This window comes from Scyliorhinus canicula, chromosome 20, assembly GCF_902713615.1.
Source record: "Scyliorhinus canicula chromosome 20, sScyCan1.1, whole genome shotgun sequence".
NCBI classification, from domain to species: domain Eukaryota; kingdom Metazoa; phylum Chordata; class Chondrichthyes; order Carcharhiniformes; family Scyliorhinidae; genus Scyliorhinus; species Scyliorhinus canicula.
This window is the reverse complement of record NC_052165.1, coordinates 26,184,260-26,207,732: the sequence shown is the minus strand read 5'-3', so window position 1 is coordinate 26,207,732 and position 23,473 is coordinate 26,184,260. Positions and strand designations below refer to the sequence as shown.

The following is a 23,473-nucleotide window of genomic DNA, read 5'->3' as shown; positions in this document are numbered from 1 at the left end:
CAGGCGATCTACATTAAAGTATGAATATTTATTTTAGGTTTAAAAAATAAAACTTTAATCTTTTCAAATCAGTGAGGTAATTATGTATAAAAATTAACATATTGAAACCAGAATCACATCTTTTTGATAACATATGCTGCATAAAGATTATAATTGGCAAAATGAATTCATACAATAAAAGCTTCTATACCATTAAAGTTGAGACGTTAATCATTGTGACACAAATTAGAACATTGAATTCAAACTGTACCAACCAGGTCTATTAACACAAAATGTTTCTAATATTATGGAGCATTTACACCATACATTTTGGAGAGCAGCTTAATCTATGTGAAATGTGAAACACTTAGTGCAGCTGAACTAGGATGAGTTCAGAAGTCTGTGATAGTGTTATGGGCCAGGGTTTAGAGAACCCCAAAGTGTATCATGGAGTTCACCTGACCCACAACTTTTAATAGATTGTGGTATGGGGAGCACACGGCCCACTCTACAGGTGTGGTACAGCAGAAATGGAAAAGTATTTTTTAAAAGCAAACCAATGTTTATTCTATGAACTCAAGTTAACCTTTTCAAAACAGTGAACATCTTAGCAACCATCAATTCAAATACAACCCTCAAAGAATACAACACTAAGTAAATCCTTAATAACTTCCCAAACAACATCCTGAAGACAGAAGGAAAACCTTTCAACAGAAGCACATTAGGTTTACATTCACTACTGAGAACATTTATAATTCTGAATTCACCAAATGATCAAGAGATAGTCTTTTGATGGCAGAGAGAACAGCAGTGCAGCTGCTTGGTCTGGCTTCAGCTCCAACACTGAAAACAAAACTAAAACACACCGTGCAGCCTGCTCAAAAACAAAAGTAAAAAGCTGACAGACAGCCCAGCTCCACCCACACTCTGACATCACTGCAGTAGTAAACACCCATTTCTTAAAGGTACTCTCATTACAAATATTTATATACACACCTATTTATAAACACCCATTTCTTAACGGTACTCTCACATGACAATAGATGTAAGATTCCATCAAGAAGGAAGTTTCACATCTCTTTAGTAACTGCAACTGCTAACTTTAAAGCTTAAAAACACAATCTACTCGACATTGTGAAATTATTAATAGGACAGTGCAGAAGGAGGCCATTCGGCCCATTGAGTCTGCACCAACCCACTTAAACCTTCACTTCCACCCTATCCCCGTAACCCAATAACCCCTCCTTACCGTTTTGGTCACGAAGGGCAATTTATCATGGCCAATCCACCTAATCTGCACGTCTTTGGACTGTGGGAGGAAAACGGAGCACCCGGAGGAAACCCATGCAGACATGGGGAGAACCTGCAGACTCCGCACAGTCAGTGACCCAGCGGGGAATCATACCTGGGACACTGGCGCTATCCACTTGTGCTGCTGTGCTAATGTTAGGAAAGAGCCAACATGACAGTCAGTTCTTCCCTAACAGTACCATCACTATCAGCTAAACTTAAACAAGCCAAAATCTGCATAGGTAGCAAAAGATACACACAGGGGTCTACATTTTTCCTCTGATTTTAGGGAACTACAAGTAAACCACTGTAACTTGGTCCCTGTCCACAGTAATAAGGTTTTACCAGTGTAAAACGAGTTGGTATTGCTGGGCTAAAGTTTAAAAGTTAAATACTCACAATAGTTTCAAGACTACTTTTAAGTGATACCACAAATCTTTGCGTATACTTTGTGTTCCTCAAATTAAGAACTGCCAGTAGCTGATACATGCCAGATGAACTTTGACACTGATTGCCTTCCACATTATTAAAACAGAAGCTGCTCCTCTCTTTCTATTCTCTTCATAAACTCTAGGTGGCATCACAAACTGAATGGTACTGATGAGCTGGCCAGGAGAATGATCCTTCCCCACAATCCTTGGATTGAGTGAAACTATTCTAGAAGGTTTTCAAGGTCCGAATTCAGCAATCATTTTTGGCAATGTTGGTAAGATTGGGCACATGGGCTGCAAACGTTTGAGTAAATAAACATCAGATTAATGGTTCTAGTTTGATATATATGGCAGTCGAATATATTCTCTTACCCTTTTGGGTTTAACTAGATCAGAAATTGTGGTTTTCTCAAATACATAAATATTGTTTAATTTAATGGCTTTTAATGAACATTTTAATGCCTTTTTAATGATCTGTAGCCCAACAATCATGAACATTTTCACCAAGAAGAAAACGTGAACAGAACTATCATATTGGACTTTGATGCTCAAATTGATGCAATACCTGTCACAAAAGGATATAGAATTTTAAGAAACAGATATCCACACAATCCTCATTTCTTCATAACAGGCATCCCATCCCAGCACAAAAAATTAACTTTGTTAAACTGCAGAAAGAGCAGTCGTAATTATTGCATAGATCCTCTCTAAACTATCCTTTGATTTCTTAACAGTTTCAGGCATTATTGGCCAACCCATTTCTATTGCACATCTCTAGTTTCCAACTGCACTGTTTGATTGGTCATTTCAAAGGGAATGAGTATCAAATGGATAGTGTAAAATTACAGTCACATGCTATCCTGTTCAGATATGACATTAATGAACCATTTGGGTATTCTTTTTCTGAGTGACAAATCCTCAAATGACAAAATCTATTTAATTCAATTTGGCGTGGATGAGGATTTCAGCAGCACACGAGCAAAAGCTCCTGATGTTATGGAGGTGGAAATAGGCGGTCTTAGTGATGACCCAGATATGTGGCCGGCACCTCATCCTGGGGTCGAATATGATGCCAAGATTGTAAACTAGTTCAGCCTCAAGTCAGTTGCCAGGATGAGGAATGGAACCAGAGGCTAATGAATGGAGTTCTTGGTGGGGACCAAAGAAAATGGTCTTCCCAATATTTGATTTTCTTTTTCATTTATTCCCGTGGTGTGGATGTTTTGGATAGCATTTATTGCCCATCCTGAATTGCCCTCAAGAAGGTAGCGGTAAGCTGCCATCTTGAACCGCTGCAGTCCATGTGGTGTAGATACATCCACAGTGCTGTTATGATGTGGAGATGCCTGTTCGGGAGAGATTTCGAGGATTTTGCCCTAGCGACAGTAAAGGAACTCCGATATATTTCCAAGTCAGGATGGGCCAGTTTAGTTCAGTGGGCTAGACAGTGGCTTGTAATGCAGAACAAGGCCAGCAGCGCGGGTTCAATTCCCATACCGGCTTACCCGAACAGGGGCCGGAATTTGGCGACTAGGGGCTTGTCACAGTAACTTCATACTTGTGACAATAAAAGACTATTATTATTGAGTAGCTTGGAGGAGAACTTCTAGGTGGTGATGTTCCCATGTGTCGGCTGACCTGTTCTTCTGGATGGCAGCAGTTGTGGGTTTGGAAGTTGCCGTCTAAGGAGCCTTGGTGAGTTCCTTCACTGTATCTTTTAGATGGTGCACACTGCTGCCACTGTGCGTCAGTGGTGGAGGGAGGGAATTTTTGTGGATGGGGATGACAATCAAACGGGCTGCTTTGTCCTGGATTGGAGGAATTACCTGCTGACGTAGTACGTACTGGATGTTGGATAAGCAGACTGACAATTTAGAGACGGTGGAGGGAGTGAGAGAGGCGGTGGTAAAAATGACTGTGAAGCTATTGTAATTGTTGTAAAAACCCAACTGGTTCAGTGACATTCTTTGGGAAGGAAGCTGCTGTCCCTTAACTGGTCTGACCAAGACATGCCTCCCACAACAACCTTGACTCTTAACTGTCCTCTGAAGCGGACTAGTAACTGTTTTAACAAACCAATACATCAGGGCAACCAGGAGTGACTAATAAATTCAGGGTTTCCCCACAATTACCATCCCCTCCAATTCCCTTTTGTTGTGCGCGCTGCCTATTCATTTTAAGTGTGCAGGCCTGGAAATGGTTCTTGAATAGCCGAGAGGTAAACTAAAGGGACCAACTTGTGCTCGGCCAGGATCGAAATTCTTAGCAGGAATGCCCACACAAGCAGATCCTGAGAATAAGTAGAAGGAAATTGTTTAATTCCATGACAAAACTCTCCTGGATTACATCATACTCCTCTTGCCATGACAATTTGTTTTGTGAAAATGCTTTTCATTGCACTGCGCATTCCCAGCACAAGACAACATACAGATTAAAACTTGGTGAATAGTGAGGCCAAATGGCCTGTTCTGTGCTGTAAATGTTTGCAAATTTGGTGCTCAATGATAAAAGGAACTCGCTTCTAATATAATGGCCTGTTGTTAGCATTAAACATTCTCATGTTCAACAAAGCATCTTTGCCATGACGTCAAACATTAAATGATAAGTTTCTCATGTCCTTTCAAACAAACTCTGGTGGGGGCACATGGCTTTACTCTCAAACTTCTCAATCAGATGCTTATAGATCGTGCGATTGTTGTTTGGTTAAGATAACTGAGAATTAACAATGCGACCAATGAAACTTTAAAGTAAACTAACATGATAAATCCATTGATTGGAGAAAACAGAGGCATAGTGGTAGTGCCACTGGACTATTGATGCTTTCATCAGCTAGAACAGTGCCTGCCTGCGACTCCTCTGCACCGAGAGCCACCTGCAGGGCAACAGCTCTATATACCTCCCTCAAGGGGGCGGAGCCCACAAGGGCACCAACATGATACAATGCGGTGTAATACAATAAAATGGTCCATAGGTGGAGCCCACAAGGGCAACAACATAGTAGAATGCAATACAGTGGTGAATGGCTGCCATAATACATTCACCACAATTATTAATCCAAATGCCCAAGGTAATGCTCCGGGGAGCCCGGGTTCGAATCCCACCATGGCAAATGGTGAAATTTGAATTCAATAAAAATCTGGAATTAAAACACTAATTATGACCATAAAACTCTTGTCGATTGTTCATGTCCACCTGGTTCACTAATGCCATTTAGAGAAGGAAATCTGCCATCCTTACCTGGTCTAGCCTACACATAACTCCAGATCCACAGCAATGTGGTTGCCTCTTAAATGCTCACAGGGATGGGCAATAAATGCTGGCCCAGCCAGCGACGCCCACATCCCACGAACAAATAAAACAAGTGAAAATATTGCAGTAAAGTAAAACTCCATTACTTCTTTCTTTCAGATGAAATTCGATCTTACCCAGATTTTTAAATATACTCGTTCAAATGTCATCAATGCTGACTTATTTTGATTGTCATGTTAATATTTATAATTAGCAGGATACAAAAGTCTGATCAGATTTTATGCAACAGGATTTGGTTGTAGATTATAGTTACAGCACCAGAACATCTCTATCCATTGACTAATAAATTAAAGCTGAACAAATCACAATTGAGATCAACAAAACTGCATTTTGTTGTTTGTTGCTAGCAGTGCCATGTTGTTGATGAAAATTATATTTCATTGATTGTGCATCAGTAGCATTGAATTTGAAGTGAAAGTTAAGGACCAACGCAGAGAAATTTTCCACATCATTCAAAACTTGAAACTCAGTTGTGTTTGATCCAAATCCTGGCACAGTGACCTTGAAGAGAAAAAGTTACAAGACTCGGTTTGTTAGTTTTCTATGATATCACAACCACCAAGAAATAAACCTTTCCTTTCGGATCAAGCACTCCACATGTAATTTAGAACAATTTCAACTGCTCAGTTTGCACCATTTTGTTTCAGATGGGTACACTTTAAGGACACTAGTTAATGAAAGAATTGAAACATGGAATGGGAGGTCACTTGATCGTTTTATGTCAGACATTTGGTGTTGACTTCTGAAACCTGCTCGAATTCCTTTGTTGGGCTTAAATTTCCCTGCAATTTTGGTTCTGTTTATCCCGAGATTTGCCTGATTTGTGGGGTTGTGGAGGGTTGTGGTGGTGGCAGTTTGATGGCACACAGAAGCTGGATAAGACATACTGGACAGATTAATTCTTTTTTTCCTGTTTTTGTACGTAGGATTTTATAGACTGTGTGTCAACATGTTCAACATCATTAAAGAGATAAAACCCCAAAATTCAGCCAGTGTTTTTTTTCAGATCACGTAAACATAGGAGCCTTCGGCCCCTCAAACCTGTTCCATCATTTAACGAGATCATGGCTGATCTCCGATCTCAGCACCACCTTCCAGCACTATTCCCACATCCCTTAATGTCACTGGTATCCAGAAATTTATTGATCACTGCTTTGAACATACTCAATGACTGAGCCTCCGCAGTCCTCTGGGGTAGAGAATTTCAAAGATTTACCACCTTCTGACTGAAGCAATTCCTCCCAATCTCTGTCCTAACTGACCTACCTATTATTCTAAAACTGTGTCCCATGGTTCTAGATTCCACCACCACCCCCAACCAGCAGAAACAGTCTTCCTGCATCCACCCTGTCGAGCCCTGTAAGAATTATGCACACTTCAATGAGATCCCCTCTCAAAAGCCCTGGAGAATACAGGGACAATCACCTCAATCGTTCCTCACAGAGCAATCCTGCCAACCCAGGATTAGACTGATGAACCTTCATTGCACTTTCTCTATGGCCAGTATATTCTTCCTTAGAACCATGGAACCATAGAATCCCTACAGTATAGAAGGAGGCCATTTGGTCCATCGGTCTGCACCGACCCTCTGAAAGAGCATACTATATAGGCATGCTCCGCTGCCCTATCCCTGTAACCCCACCTAACCTATACATCCCTGCACTGTATGGGGCAATTTTTATTTATCCTGGAGGAAACCAACATAGACATGAGCCGGGATTCTCAGAGCCCGCGCCAGGTCAGAGAATCGCTTGGGGGGGGGGGGGGGCGGGCGCGAGAATCCCAGCACGCCACTTCGACGCCGGGCTGCCGATCCTCTGACAACCGGAGAATCAACACCAATCGCGCCCATTGAAAGCGGCCCCCACGGCGATTCTCCGCGCTCGATGGGCCAAGTGCCCGCCGACGTGGTTTTCATATGGTCCCACCCAGCAGGACCTCGGCATTCTGGCTGCGAGGGCCGTCCTGCTGGGGGGTGGGGGGAATCCGACTCCTGGGGGGGAGGGGCCTTCACGGTGGCCAGTCCCCCGATTGGGGAGGGGGGGGGTCCAATGTTCCAACGCGCCAGGCCCCTGTAGGGCTCCGCCATGTTGCCCGGGGGCTGGTGCGGAGACGGTAACCATGCGCCTGCACCAGCGCGGTGATGGCTGTGGCGCACATGCACAGACCTGCGCCTTCCTGTAGGGCCAGCGTTCGGTGCTCGAGCAGCGCACAGCACTCCGGCGCCGTTCTAGCCCCGAAGAGAATTACTGGTCCTGGAGGCCCATTGACGCCGGCATCTACACTTGGCCAGGATTCTCTGAAATCCCGGCCAAGTTATGACGCCGGCGTCAAAACCCACACATTCGCACCATGGCCGGGTTTCTCCAAAATCCCAGCCATGGTGAGAATGTGTGGGTTTCCTCCGGGTGCTCCAGATTCCTCCCACAGTCCAAAGATGTGCAGCTTAGATAGATCAGCCATGCTTAAAAAAATTACCCCTTAGTGTGCAAGGATGTGCAGACTCGATCGACCAAATGGCCTCCTTCTGTACTGTAGGGATTCTATGGTTCAAAAGAAAGATATTCTAGCAATAATGCACAGGTGTGGTCTCACCAAGGCTCTATCCAGCAACTGCAGCAGGAGTTTCCTATTCCTGCATTCGTATCCCTTTGCAATAATGGTTAACATCATGACCGACCATGATCGTGTGTGCTGGCAATGCTGCGGTTGCCTACAGTCCAACCCACTGTAAACTGAAAATAGCCGAGCAAGAGAATCCAGCTCAAATGTTTTGCTCAAACTGCTATCAGGCAATTTCTGTTCCCCCCCACCCCCCACCCCGGGCAATAAAAAAAACTGAGAACTGAAAATTGGACCTTAAAGATTTATTTCGCTGCAATTAATCTCAAGATCTTCATCAGACGGGTGAATGTTTTAGTTTGCTTTCAATAGCTGTCTGCTTGTGTGGATCGCAACTTTTTCAAAAACCAAAGAATCAACATAGCTCACTGATGCTCACAGCACTGAAAGCTCTGCAAAGAAGGAGTCAATCTTGTAAACCTCTTTCTTCAACGGAAACATTATGGAATTGATGTTTCAAAAAGCTAGCCCAGCAGGCTGAATGGTTTCCTTCTGTGTGTCAAGATTCTACTCAGATTTTATTTCAAAGCAATTCTTCAGTCCCTGAGTGCTTGTAAGAGTATTAGCAATACGTTTTCAACATTTTGGGTATGGTATTGTGAGATCCCATGTCACTGGCAGTACATCCAGACTTTTTCACCTGGAAAGTCTTCCCAGGGACAGAGGGTCTCAGGATATGCAGCCTTTGATACTTCTTAAAAACTAAAAATGACTTGAGGAGAAAGTCTGTGCTGCATCTCAGCGGAAATGCTACATTGCCCGGAAATGATTATTATCTATTGAGTGATAGCTCATTATTACACAAGGTGAACTGTATTGTATTTATGCATTTTTCATAATCACTGCAAGACAGTAAATGTGGCTGAGCACATTAATAATTGCAGTAAATTGAACTTACATTCAGGATATATGTTCCAGGTAATAGGAGTCTGTAATATTCTCCCCATTTATTCGTTCGAAAAGGATTGATGTTTTCTCTGCCTTGAACCTCTACTATTGCATTTTCTATGGGAGCACCATCCATGGTCAGGACTTGCCCCTTTATACCTGTGTAAATGAAACAATTTTAACAATAAATTATAACATAGATTTGGGGGAATAACTGTTGAGATCCCCTTGGTCATAACCAATTTCAACTATTTACGGTATAGAACAGCACAGCACAGTACAGGCCCTTCCGCCCATGATGTTGTGCCGACCATTTATCCTAATCTAAGATCAACCTAACCTATACCCCTTCAATTTACTGCTGTACATGTGCCTGTCTAAGAGTCGCTTAAATGTCCCTAATGACTCTGACTTCACTACCTCTGCTGGCAGTGCATTCCACACACCCACCACTCTCTGTGTAAAGAACCTACCGCTGACATCTCCCCAATACCTTCCTCCAATCACCTTAAAACTATGTCCCCTCGTAACAGCCATTTCCGCCCTGGGGAAAAATCTCTGGCTATCCACTCTATCCATGCCTCTCATCACCTTGTACACCTCTATCAAGTCACCTCTCTGCCTTCTTCACTCCAGTGAGAAAAGTCCTAGCTCCCTCAACCTTTCTTCATAAGACATGTCCTCCAGTCCAGGCAGCATCCTGGTAAATCTCCTCTGTACCCTCTCCAAAGAATCCCCACATCCTTCTTATAATGAGGCGACCAGAACTGGACACAATATTCCAAGTGTGGTCTAACCAGGATTTTATAAAGCTGCAGCAAAACATCGCGGCTCTTAAACTCAATCCCCCTGTTAATGAAAGCCAACACACCACACACCTTCTTAACAACCGTATCAATGTTGGGTGGCAACTTTGAGGGATCTATGTACGTGGACCCCAATATCCCTCTGTTCCTCCACACTTCCAAGAATCCTGCCTTTCACCCTGTATTCAGCATTCAAATTCGACCTTCCAAAATGAATCACTTCACATTTATCAAGGTTGAACGCCATCTGCCACTTCACAGCCCAGCTCTGCATCCTGTCAATGTCCTATTGTAACCTGCAACAACCCGCAACACTATCTATAACTCCCCCAACCTTTGTGTCATTGGCAAACTTACTAACCAACCCTTCCATTTCCTCATTCACGTCATTTATAAAAACCACAAAGAGCAAAGGTCCCAGAACAGATCTTTGCGGGACACTACTGGTCACCGACCTCCAGGCGGAATACTTTCCATCCACCATCACTCGCTGTCTTCTTTCGGCCAGCCAATTCTGTATCCAGACAGCCAATTTCCCTGTATACCATGCCCACTAACTTTCTGAATGAGCCTACCATAGGGAACCTTATCAAATGCCTTACTGAAATCCATATACACCACATCCACTGCCTGACCTTCATCAATATGTCTCGTCACGTCCTCAAAGAATTCAATGAGGCTCGTGAGGCATGACCTGCCCCTCACAAAGCCATGCTGACTATCTTTAATCAAACTCTGTTTTTCTAAATACTCATAAATCCTATCTCTCAGAATCCTTTCCAATATTTTGCTCACCACAGACGCACGACTGATGGCTCTGTAATTCCCAGGGATTTCCCTATTCCCTTTCTTGAACAGGGGAACAACATTTGCCTCCTTCCAATCATCCGGTACTACTCCAGTGGAGAGTGAGGATGCAAAGATCGCCAAAGGTGCAGCAATCTCCTCCCTCACTTCCCGTAGTAACCTTGGGTATATCCCGTCAGGCCCAGGGGACTTATCTATCTTGATGCTTTTCAACATTTCCAGCACATCCTCCTTCTTAATATTAACCTGTTTGAGTCTATTAACCTGGTTCACACTGTTCTCACGAGCAACAATGTCCTCTCTCTAGTGAATACTGAAGCAAAGTATTTATTTGGGGCCTCCCCCATCTCCTCAGACTCTAGGCACAGGCTCCCTCCACTATCCCTGATCAGCCCTACTCTCACTCTGATCATCCTCTTATTTCCCACATAAGTGTAGAACGCCTTGGGGTTTTCCCTAATCCTTCCCGCCAGGGATTTTTCATGCCCCCTTCTAGCTCTCCGCAGTCCATTTTTGAGTTCCTTCCCAGCTACCTTGTAACCCTCTAGAGCCGAGTTAGATCCTCGCTTCCTCAACATTATGTAAACTTCCTTCTTCCTCTTGACTAGAAGCTCCACTTCTCTTGTCATCCAAGGCTCCTTCACCTTACCATTCCTTCCTCGTCTCAGTGGGACAAAACTATTCAGCACTCGCAGCAAGTGCTCCTGAAACAATCCCCACATTACTGTTGTGCATTTCCCCAAGAAAAACTGTTCCAACTTTATGCTCCTCAGCTCCTGTCTAATAGCAGTATAATTTCCCCTCCCCCAATTAAATACCTTCCCATACTGTGTGTTCCTATCCCTCTCCATGACTATGGTAAAGAAGTTGTGGTCACTGTCACCAAAATGCTCTCCCACCGAGTCATCTGACACCTGGCCTGGTTCGTTGCCGAGCATCAAATCCAATATGGCCTCTCCCCTAGTCGGCCTATCTACATATTGACTCAGGAATCCTTCCTGTACAAACCAGACAAAATCTGCTCCATCCAAACCATTTGCACTAAGGAGGTTCCAGTCAATATTAGGGAAGTTGAAGTCACCCATGATAACAACTCTGTTACTTCTGCACCTTTCCAATATCTGCCGCCCAATCTGATCCTCTATCTCTCTGCTGCTATTGGGGAGGTCTATAGAAAACTCCCAATAAAGCGACTGCTCCTTTCTTATTTCTGACTTCCACCCATACTGGCTCAGTGGACAAACCCTCCTGAACTACCTCCTTTTCTGCAGCTGTGCTGCACTCCCTAATTAACAGTGCCACTACCCCATCTCTTTTACCTCCATCCCTATTCTTCTAAAAACATCTGAACCCCAGAACATCTAACAACCATTCCTGCCCCTGTGAAATCCATGTCTCCGTAATGGCTACAACATCGTAGTTCCAAGTACTGATCCATTCATCTCCCTTATTCCTGACACTCCTTGCATTGAAACAGACACACTTTAACCCATTCCACTGAGTGCAACTTTGCCCTATCAATTGTCTATCCTTCCTCACAGACTTGCTGCATACTATTTCTGCCTGTTCAACAGCGACCCTATCCTCTGATCCATAGCTCTGGTTCCCATCCCCCTGCCAAACTAGTTTAAACCCTCCCAAAGAGCTCCAGCAAACCTCCCACCCAGGATTTTGGTGCCCCTCCAGTTTAGGTGCAATCCGTCCTTCATCTACAGGTCCCACCTTCCCCAGAAGGTATCCCAATGATCAACATATTAGAAGCCTTCCTTCCTGCACCAGCCCTGTAGCCACGTGTTCAGCTGCACTCGCTCTCTGTTCCTTGCATCACTGGCACCGGTAGCAATCCTGAGATCACGACTCTGCTTGTCCTGCTCTTTAGCTTCCAACCTAACTCCCTAAAATCAGTTTTTAGATCCTTATCCCTTTTCTTAGCTATGTCGTTGGTGCCTATGTGCACCACGACTTCTGGTTGCTCCCCCTCCCCCTTAAGAATCCTGTAGACTCAATCCAAAACAGTCCTATGCATGGGGCGGGATTCTGTGACCCTGAGGCGAAGTGTTGACGTCGCGTTTCTTGACGGCGTCAACACGGTCTCAGGATCAGCAATTCTGGCCCCTACAGGGGGTTAGCACGGCACTGGAGCGGTTCATGTCGCTCGAGCTGCTGATCCTGGCTTCAACTGGGCACCGCGGAACCGCGCATGCGCAGTGGCACCGGAGCCAACGCGGACATGCGCAGTGGCTTCCATCAACGCGTGGTCCCGACGCAACATGCGCAGTGGCTTCCATCAACGCGTGGTCCCGACGCAACATGGTGTACGATTACAGGGGCCAGCGTGGAGGAAAGGAGGCCACCAGCGAGAGAGGCTGGCCCACCGATTGGTGGGCCCCGATCGCGGGCCAACCACATCGGAGAGCCCCCCCCCCCGGGGTCGGACCACCCCATCTCCTCCACAGGCCACCCCAGGACCTTTCAACGCCGTGGTCTAGCCGGCTGAGAGTAGGCGTGAAAGGCGCCGGCGGGACTCGCCGTTTTTATGACGGCCGCTCGGCCCATCCCGGGACGAGAATCGGCAGGCCAACCGCATAGAGCGGCCCCCCGACTGGCGGCGTGCCAACCACGCCGGTGCCAATGGTGCCGATTCTCTGCTTTGCGGAGAATCGTGTGCCGGCGTCGGGGCGCGATTCGCGCCGGTCGGGGGGATATTCCGGCACGGGCCCCACTGAGAGAATCACGCCCATGATGTTTATTAAGGAAAAAGCTACAGCTCTGGTATAGTATCTCCCGCTCACTTGGGATCTTCCAAACATTTCTTCCCGCTACTGCGGCTGAATTATATAAATGCCAGTTTGAAACGATGGATTAATGCTGACAATCTGGTACAAAGCTTCAAACCCACAACACATCTTGCCTTGTTGTAAATGAACAGTTTCGTTTCTGGCTTCTCTTCCACACCTAGTGGTGCACCAAGGCAGACTTTTATCTGGTTCCATAGCTAGTAATTCCTGGAATAGGTCAGTAGTCTGTCGCCTCACACAATCAAGTGTGGCTGAGCAGGAGTCTCTGCTGCTCTTCCCATCTGCCATTGGCGTGTTGGAAGGATTTGCAGGTTGTCACTCAACCTCTTTGCCGTATTGTGAATGCAATTTCCTCCGCCATCAAGTCCAGTGGTAGGACCCCAAGCCAGAGCTTCTGGCTCAAAGGCAGAGACTTGACCAACTGTGCCACAAGTTGTGAAATGTGGGCCCAGGTTGGCGTGGTTGCTCGGCCGAGGCAGCCAATTTACCCACTACTTCTGCCACTACTTAATAGTAATAATAATTGAAAGTGATAGTAGAGAAAAATCCAGGTCATGGTATGTCAAAAGAGCAGCACATCTGTACCCCCACAGGGAGCAGGATAAGATCATCATATACCGCACAATAACATTATTCAAGAGGCAAAATGTCTTGTTTCAAGCCCAAATGTGCATGAAGCCAAGTTGAACAATGTTGCATGACAAATGTGTACCTCACAAGAACAGTAAGATAGATGCCTAACACAGGAATTTTTATTTATTTATTTATTTTTAAATATTTATTTAAATTTAGAGTAGCCAATTCATTTTTTCCAATTAAGGGGCAATTTAGCACGGCCAATCCACCTACCCTGCACATCTTTGAATTGTGGGGGTGAAAAACACGGGGAAAATGTGCAAACTCCACACGGACAGTGACCCAGGGCCGGGATTGAACCTGAGACCTCGGCGCTGTGAGACAGCAATGCTAACCATTGCGCCACCGTGCTGCCCACCTTACGCAGAAAAATAATGAGTGAATGGCATCTAAGTACATATAGGTCTGAGTATAGGCAACTAAATGTTACTAGACCATTGGGGTTCCACTTAGTCTTGGGGTATAGGTTGAATATTGAGTGCTCTTTAGGACCATAACTAATAAAGATGAGTACACACAAAATTGGTCACTAGTATGAGAAAAATGACCGGGACTATTAAATGATGTATTGATGTGGTCCTTTGAACTTACTGGACATACAGTTTATGACAAAGTAAATTTGTTATTTACACAGTCAATACTTTCTATATTATTACTGTTGCCACAAGCATGTGCAAGCATGTGAGTGGAGCAGGGGAGATAAAAAAGCGAGATTGAGAGCAGAGCTGGGGAGATAAAAGAGCGTGAGAAAGACTGAGAGCAGAGTGCTAGTCCGGAGTTTGGAGCTCCTGAGGTGATGTCAGGATTCAAAAGTGATGTGAGGCAAGTGGATATACAGATATACCACTTTGGATGCGGTTCGGGAGAATGGCTTCTCAGTGGAAAGCAGCAACAGCCAAACTCATTACACTGCGTGGGAATGCAATAGTTATAGGGGATTCAATTGTAAGAGGAATAGATAGGCTTTTCTGTGGCTGCAATCGAGACTCCAGGATGGTATTTTACCTCCCTGGTGTTCGAGTCAAGGATGTCTCAGAGCAGCTCAAGGACATTCTGGAGGGAGGGGGTGGACAGCCAGCGGTCGTGGTACACATTGGTACAAACACCAGAGTTAAAAAAAGCGATGAAGTCCAACAATCGGAATATAGGCAATAAAATGAAAAGTTGGACTTCAAAGGTCCACTAGTAGTAATCTTAGGAATTCGTAATGGGGAATAAAGAAATAGCTGATCAACGAAATACATATTTCGGTTCTGTCTTCATAGAGGAAGACACAAGTAACTGACCAGAAATGTTGGGGGACACAGGGTTCAGTGAGAGGGAGGAATTAAAAAAAATATATATTTTTATTCTCCTCCTTTTTCACAATTTTTCTCCCGAATTTACACCCAACAACAATCAATAACCAACAACAAATATCCCAAACCCCATAACAGTAACAATGATCCCATCCTCCCACTCTGCTCAGACATCAGCCCGCATGTTAACATAAACAAATGACAAATAAAAAAAAGGAATCAGGGATTACCCATAGCCATCTTTAACATACACAGCCCCCCTCCCCCCGCACTCCACCCACCCTTCCCCACCCCCCCAACTAATGTTCGATGTTATCCAGTTCTTGAAAGTGCATAATAAATAGTGCCCATGACTTGTAGAACCCCTCCGAGCTTCCCCTCAGTTCGAACTTAACCTTCTCAAGGGTCAAGTATTCCAACAGGTCCCCTCGCCACGCCAGGGCACAGGGTGGAGAGGCCGCTCTCCATCCCAGCAGGATCCGCCTTCGGGCGATCAACGAGGCAAAGGCTATGATATCTGCCTCGGTAACCGTTTCCAACCCTGGCTGATCCGACACCCCGAATATGGCCTCCCGAGGACCCGGGTCCAGCTTCACATGCACCACCTTGGAAATTACCCTGAACACCTCCTTCCAGTAATCCCCAAGCTTTGGACAGGACCAAAACATATGAACGTGATTAGCGCCCCCCCTCCCCCCCCCCCCCCCCCCCCCCCGCCCCCCGCAACGTTCACACACATCTTCTACCCCTTCAAAGAATCGGCTCATCCTCGCACTCGTGAGGTGTGCCCTGTACAACACCTTCAGCTGTATCAGCCCCAACCTCACACACGAGGTGGAGGCATTCACTCTCCGGAACACCTCACACCAGACCCCCTCCTCTATAACCTCTCCCAATTCTTCCTCCCACTTCGCTTTGATCCCCTCCAGTGGTGCCTTATCCTTTTCCAACATGGCTCCGTATACCACTGACACTGTCCCCTTCTCCAGTCCACTTGCCGTCAGCACCTCCTCCAACAACGTGGAGGCCGGTTCCTCCAGGAAGCTCTGTATCTCTTTCCTGGCAAAGTCCCGAACCTGCATATACCTAAACACTTCTGCTCCAGCCCATACTTCGCTGCCAGCTCCCTCAATCCTGCAAATCGACCCCGAGGAAACAAATTTTTTAGCGTCTTAATCCCCTTCTCTTCCCATTTCCGAAAGCCTCCGTCTCACCTCCCTGGCTCAAATCTGTGGTTCTCCCGGATCGGCATTTCCCTCGACCCTGCCCCCAGCCTGAAGTGTTGGCGAAACTGCCTCCAGATTTTCAATCAAGCTATTATTCCGGACTCCCTGAGTATTTCCCCGGAGCTATCGGGAGCGGGACCATTGCTAGTGCTTTCAGCCCCGACCCCCTACACGAACTCTCCTACATTCTGACCCACTGGGAATCAACCCCTCTGACCCAGCTCCGCACCTTCTCCACATTCGCCGCCCAGTAGTAGTACATCAGGTTCGGAAGACCCAAACCCCCTGCCTGCCTGCCCCTCTGTTGCAGCACCTTCCTCACTCTGACCACCTTCCCTCCCCATATCAACGAGGTAATCCTCCCCTCAATCTCCCTGAAAAAAGACTTTGGCAGGAAAATCGGTAGGCATTGAAAAATAAACAGAAATCGCGGCAACACATTCATTTTAACCGCCTGCACCCGACCCGCCAGTGACAGAGAGCGACCATCCCACCTCGCCAGGTCGGCTTTCACTCTCCCCACCAAACTAGTGATGTTGTACCTGCGAAGCCTTCCCCACTCCCGGGCAAACTGCACCCTATATACCTAAAGTGAGTCCCTGCCCTACGGAATGGCAGCCCCACCACCCCTGCCCCCACCCGGTTGAGACACCACAAAATCCTCACTCTTGTCTAAGTTCAGCTTGTACCCCGAGAAACACGCAAATACCCGCAGCAACTTCAATATTCCTCCTATCGACGCACTCGGCTCCGACACAACAGCAGTAAGTCGTCGGCATACAAGGACACCCTATGCTCTATCCCCCCCCCTCACTATTCCTTTCCATGCTCCCGAACTTCTTAATGCGATGGCCAATGGCTCAATCTCAAGCTCAATGGAGACATAGGACATCCCTGCCTTGTCCCACGGTGGAGAGAGAAGTATCTCGAACTGATATTGTTCGTGCAGACACTTGCCTTCGGCTCCTTATATAATAACTTTACCCAGTTCACAAATCTTGGTCCAATCCCAAACCGTTCCAGCACTGCCATCAGGTACCCCCATTCCACCCGATCAAACGCCTTCTCGGCGTCCAGTGCCACCACCACCTCTGTTTCCTTCCCTTCCGCCGGTGCCATAACAACGTTCAAGACCCTCCTAATATTCGAAAACAGCTGCCTCCCTTTCACGAACCCTGTCTGATCCTCACCTATCATCTTCGGGAGGCACCCCTCCAGCCTACCCGCCAGTACCTTTGCCAATACCTTTGCGTCCACATTAAGAAGTGAAATGGGCCTATATGACCCACACTGTCAGATCTTTATCCTTTTTAAGCAACAGTGAAATCGATGCCTGCCCCAAGGTTTGCGGCAGCACTCCCTTCCCTCTCATCTCTTTAAACATCCCTACTATCAGGGGTGCCAACTTATCCCTTAAATTTTTTATAATATTCTACCGGAAACCCATCCGGCCCTGCCACCTTCCCATACTGCATCCTCCCAATCGCGTCTTTTATCTCCTGCTCCAGTATTGCTCCTTCTAATGTAGCCTTGTCTCCCTCCCCTAGCCTCGGGTACTCTAACCCAGGGGTGGGCAAACTTTTCCGTGCAAGGGCCGCATTCAGAAATTCACAATTTTAAAGGGCCGCATAGTATATTAAGTAAAATAATTAATATTTTAAATAGCCAAAATAAAAGGTCTTTAAAGAAAAAAAAGCACATTTATTTGAAAAATAAAGTAACTCAGTAAGTAACAGAACAATGTCAATGAGAATGATGCATCTGACTGCAGTCATTTACCAGTTTGTTGAAATCAGGTGTCAAGTTGCTTGTGCTGATCCTTAACACTGACTGAAGATTTGAGTCTGTGAGAAGTGATCTGTTCTTTGACTTGTTAACTTTCATTATAGAGAAAGTCTGCTCACAAATGTAAGTTGATGCAAATAGCACAAACATCTTTCTTGCAAATGTTCTCAGATTTTGAAACTTTTCTGAATGCAGAGATGCATAAAACTCGACCAGTGGTTTACTTTCAAACATCGCCTTTAAAGAGTTGTCGGCTTGCAAATCAATCAGTTCCATCTGCAGTTCTTCAGTAGCTGTTTCAATGTCACAGGCAAAAGGTGAGCTGAGCAAACCGAACTGTCCTTCAATTGCCTTGAAATCAGCAAATCTTCTGGTAAATTCCTCTTTTAAAGCCATCAACTGGGAACTGTACTTGTGCGCTAATGCTTCTGTAACTGCTCGTGTTTTCAACAGAGGAAAATGAATAAAGTTTTGCTCATTCAGCTGCTTGGTAAAAAGTTCGAGTTTCGCTTGAAAGGCTTTCACTTCCAGGTACAATTCATGAGCAAATACAGCTTTGCCTTGTAGTTTTGTGTTTAGCTCATTCAGCTTTTGCATTATGTCCACAGCAAATGAAAAATCACAAACCCATTCGTCACTCTCCATTTCCTTTGAAAAGTCACAAGAGATGTCTTTCATATTGAAAAACATGACAATCTCTGCTTTGAGGTCCCACACCCTCTTTAGTACTTTTCCCATGCTTAACCAGCGGACATTTGTGTGGTACAGCACATCAGTAAAATCTGCCTCGATGTCTTCCAAGAAACTTCGGAATTGCCTGTGTTTCATTCCCCGTGCTCTTATTAAATTCACTGCACGCACCACTGGATCCATAACATGTTTGAGTTTTAAAGAAGATTTACAGAGGCTTTCTTGATGTATGATGCAGTGAAAAGACAACGCACTGTGTAGTGGAAATTCTTCTTTGATTTTATCATTCATCAACCTCACAAGGCCAGAATGTTTACCTATGAGTGCAGGAGCTCCATCAGTTGTAATACTTGCCAGTTTATCCAGGCTTAATCCAGACCTGATTAGACTGTTAATGACACAGTTGTACAAATCTTTTCCAGTAACTGTGTCTTTGAGAGACTCCATAGATAACAATTCCTCTGTAATCTCAAAGTTTTTGTCAATTCCTCTGATGTAAATGAGTAACTGAGCAGTATCCTGAATATCAGTACTCTCATCTAAAGCAATAGAATACCACTGAAAACTACCACTGGCTGTCAACAGCTGTTCTTGAATATTCACTGCAATTGCATCCATGCGACGAACAATAGTTCTTCGTGAGAGAGATATGGTTTCTACTTTTGACTTAGCTTCAGGACACACAACACTGACAGCATCAACCATGCAATCTTTAATAAATTCTGCTTCTGCAAATGACTTGTTTTGCTTTGCAATTTTATTGGCCAATATAAAACTTGCCTTTGTCGCTTTCCTTTGTAAAGATGAAGTTTTCGCAAACATAGTTTGCTGTTGCTTCAAACTTTTTACCAGATCAGTTGCTTTCTTTTGCAGTTCTTGCTTTGATGAATTGTGTCCAAAGTTAGCATGCTTGGTTTGAAAGTGCCGTTTCAAATTGTATTCCTTGAACACAGCAACTGTTTCATTACAAAGCAAACATACAGCTTTAACTCCAACATCAGTAAAGAAATACATTTCAGTCCACTCTTTGTTGAAAACACGGCATTCGTCTTCAATTTTGCGCTTTTTCAATAACCTCGAGCAACTCATTTCGCGCGGGAAGCCAACAGCCTAGCTGAGTCAACGATAAAAACGCGTGTAGTGGAGTGGATGAGTGGGGCTGTCTCATTGGTCGGTTTAGTTGGGTGTGCGACCAATAGGAGTCCAGGTTACAAACTATAATCCTTATTATTGTTTGTAACCTGGACTCCTATTGGTCGCACACCCAATTAAACCGACCAATGAGACAGCCCCACTCATCCACTCCACTACACGCGTTTTGATGCGGCCCGCCAATGAGGTGCCCAGAATCGTAACCGGCATTTTTGAAAAGCCGCCGGGGAAAAGCCGCTGAAGTAAATGCGCTTATTAGCGCATTTACTTCAGCGGCTTTTCCCCGGCGGTTTTCAAAAATGGCGGTTCTATGCGGCCCACCAATGAGATGCCCGGAATCGTAACCGGCATTTTTGAAAAGCCGCCGGGGAAAAGCCGCTGAAGTAAATGCGCTTATTAGCGCATTTACTTCAGCGGCTTTTCCCCGGCGGCTTTTCAAAAATGCCGGTTCTATGCGGCCCGCCAATGAGGTGCCCGGAATCAAAACCGGCATTTTTGAAAAGCCGCTGAAGTAAATGCGCTTATTAGCGCATTTACTTCAGCGGCTTTTCCCCGGCGGTTTTCAAAAATGCCGGTTTTGATTCCGGGCACCTCATTGGCGGGCCGCATAAAAACGCGTGTAGTGGAGTGGATGAGTGGGGCTGTCTCATTGGTCGGGTTAGTTGGGTGTGCAACCAATTGGAGTCCAGGTTACAAACTATAAGCCTCATTATTGTTTGTAACCTGGACTTCTATTGGTCGCACACCCAAATAAATCGACCAATGAGACAGCCCCACTCATCCACTCCACTACACGCGTTTTTATGCGGCCCGCCAATGAGGTGCCCGGAATCGTAACCGGCATTTTTAAAAAGCCGCCGGGGAAAAGCCACTGAAGTAAATGCGCTAATAAGCGCATTTACTTCAGCGGCTTTTCCCCGGCGGCTTTTTAAAAATGCCGGTTACGATTCCGGGCACCTCATTGGCGGGCCGCATAAAAACCTTTGTCGGGCCGCATGCGGCCCGCGGGCCGTAGTTTGCCCACCCCTGCTCTAACCCATCCAGAAATTCCAGCATCCCACGGTCTCCCCGTGGTGGCTCTGACCTGTACAGCCTCTCGTAGAATTCCTCAAAAACCTTGTTAATCAGCTCCGGAGCCACCACCAACTTCCCGCCCTATCCCTTACGTGAAGAATTTCCCTTGCTGCTGCCTCCCTCCGGAGCTGACCTGCTAACAGGTCCATAAACTGTTCATAAACTGCACCCCTCGCTCGTCTCAGTTGGCGCACCGCCTTCCTGGTGGACAGTCGGTCGAAGCTCGCCTGTAGTTCCTTCCTCTTTCCCAGCATCACTGGGTCCCCATCCTCCGCATAACTCCTATCTGCCTCCAACATCTCATCTATTAGCCTCTGCCGCTCCGACCTCTCCTCTTTGTCCACCCTGGCCTTAAACGAAATTACCTCACCCCTCACTACCGCCTTTAGAGCCTCCCAGACGACTGCCATTGACACCTTAACTGTACAGTTGAATCTTACATATTCCTTAATTACCTTTTCAATTTTTTCACAGAATACTTGGTTCCCCAAAAGCCCCACATCCAGTTTCCGCACCGTCCTCTGCACTACCCCCTTCTCCAGCACCATATCCACCCAATATGGTGCGTGATCTGACACAGCAATTGCCGAGTATTCCGACCCCTTGACTCCAGCCAGCAAAGCCTTTCCCACCACAAAAAAGTCAATCCGCGAGTATACCCTATGGACTGCTGAGAAAAACGAGTACTCCCCTTTCCCTGGGTGCAGGAACCTCCAAGGGTCCACCCCTCCCATTTCCACCATTAACCCAGCCAGCACCTTTGCCCCCCCCCCCCCCCCCCCCCCCCCGCGCGATGGGACCAGCGAGCGCGGCCGTGATCTGTCCAACCTTGGCTCCTGCACCAGGTTCGAGTTCCCCCTCCACAATCAGCTGGTGTGTGTCCAAGTCGGGAATTGCTACAAACATCTTCCTCGCAAATCCCGCATTATCCCAGTTGGGACCGTATACATTTACCAGTGCCACTAATCCCCCTCCAGCTCCCTGGCCACAATCACATATCTACCCCCTGATCTGCCACCACCTTCTCCATCTGGAAGCGTACCCTTTTGCTGACCAACACTGCTACCCCTCGAGCCTTTCCATCAAATCCAGAGTGAAACACTTGGCTAACCCAACCCTTTTAAAGTCTCACCTGGTCCTTCACCCTCAAGTGAGTCTCCTGCAGCATTGCCACATCGGTTTTCAGACTTTTAAGATGCGCAAGCACCCTTGACCTCTTGATCGGACCTCCTAGCCCTCTCACGTTCCACGTAACTATCCTTACTGGGCGTCTCTTACCCCCCCCACCTTTCTTATCCACCATCAACATACTGCCGGGCCCTGCCCCATAAGCCTGACCCGCCCCTGTCCATTGTTAACACCGAACCCCTTCCCCCCCTCCCGGAAACCCCCCCTACCTTTCCCCCAGAAACAACATCCCCCAGCATCCAACCCTTCCTCCCCCACCCTCTCACTCGCCTCGTAGGCCCATTGACGCCTGCTATCCAGGCTCCAATGTCCGCAGCCCTCCTCTCCTCTCACCTCCGTTCACTAGCTGACTTTAGCTAGTTAGTGCGGGTGGCTCCCCCATCGCCAAGACATATCATCCCCTTCCACCCAGTCCCAGAGAGAGAAAAAAACCAAACCCAACAATCCAACCCATACTATTCAGTAACATAACATTTAACCGTCGCAACACAGAGCGGAGAGGGTGGAATTGAAAGAAATTAATATTAGTAGAGAAATGGTATTGGGAAATTGATGGGACAAAAATCCTGAGGACCTGATAATCTACATCCCAGAGGACTTAAGAAGGTCGCCCTAGAAATTGTGGATGCATTGGTGATCGTCTTTTAAGATTCTACAGACGCTGGAACAGTGCCTATAGATTGGAGGGTAGCTAATGTAACCCCATTATTTAAAAAGGAAGGTCGAGAGAAAACAGGGAATTATAGACCAGTCAACCTGACGCCAACAAGGGGAAAATGCTAGAGTCCATTATAAAAGATGTAGGGCGGGATTTACCGACCAACCCGCCATGTGCTTTTGGCAGCGGAGGAGCCGCCAGTGGGATTTTCTGGTCCCGCCATTGTCAACGGGATTCCCCGTTGACTGCACCCATCATCGTCAGGAAACCCGTGGGACTGGAATATCCCGCCGGCGTGAATAGCAGCTAAATTCCATCCACTATAGCAGCGCACTTGGAATCAATGGGAGGATCCGATCGAGTCAGTATGGATTTGCAAAAGGGAAATCACGCTTGACAAATCTACTGAAATTCTTAAAAAATGTAACTACTGTAGTAGATTTGACGAGGGGCAGCTGATGGATGTGATTCATTTGGACTTTTAAAGGGCTTTCGGCAAAGTTCCGCATAAGAGATTAGCGTGTATAATTAAAGTACATGGGCTTGGGGGTTGTGTATCAAAATGAATAGCAAACTGGTTGGCAGACAGGAAACAAAGAGTCGGAATTAACGGCCTTTTTTCAAATTTGCTGGCATTGGCTAGTGGGCTACTGTAGGGATTAGTGCAAGGACCCCAACTATTCACAATATATATAAATTATTTAGATAGGGAACTAAGTGCAATGTCCCCAAGTCTGCAATAGCACAAATCATGGTGGGAGGGTGAGCTGAGAGGCGGATGAAGAGATACTTCAGTGTGATTTGGACAAGTTAAATGAGTGGACAAGTGCATGGCA

General features: G+C 46.1%; 2 protein-coding genes across 2 annotated transcripts in view; one reads left to right on the top strand and one right to left on the bottom strand.

Annotated features, from left to right (window-relative positions):
• mdm2 (MDM2 proto-oncogene) overlaps window positions 1–5,314 on the top strand; it is a 96,822-nt gene extending 91,508 nt beyond the window's left edge. Inside the window, exon 12 of the mRNA XM_038780455.1 lies at window positions 1,844–5,314. Coding sequence (XP_038636383.1) covers window positions 1,844–1,919 — 76 coding nt within the window. The 3' untranslated portion in view covers window positions 1,920–5,314. The remainder of the gene's footprint in view (window positions 1–1,843) is intronic.
• Window positions 5,172–23,473, bottom strand: part of LOC119954863 (carboxypeptidase M-like) — an 85,208-nt gene continuing 66,906 nt past the window's right edge. The window contains exons 8-9 of the mRNA XM_038780458.1: window positions 8,530–8,678; window positions 5,172–5,510 (exon numbers count right to left, since the gene is read on the bottom strand). Coding sequence (XP_038636386.1) covers window positions 5,289–5,510; window positions 8,530–8,678 — 371 coding nt within the window. The 3' untranslated portion in view covers window positions 5,172–5,288. The remainder of the gene's footprint in view (window positions 5,511–8,529; window positions 8,679–23,473) is intronic.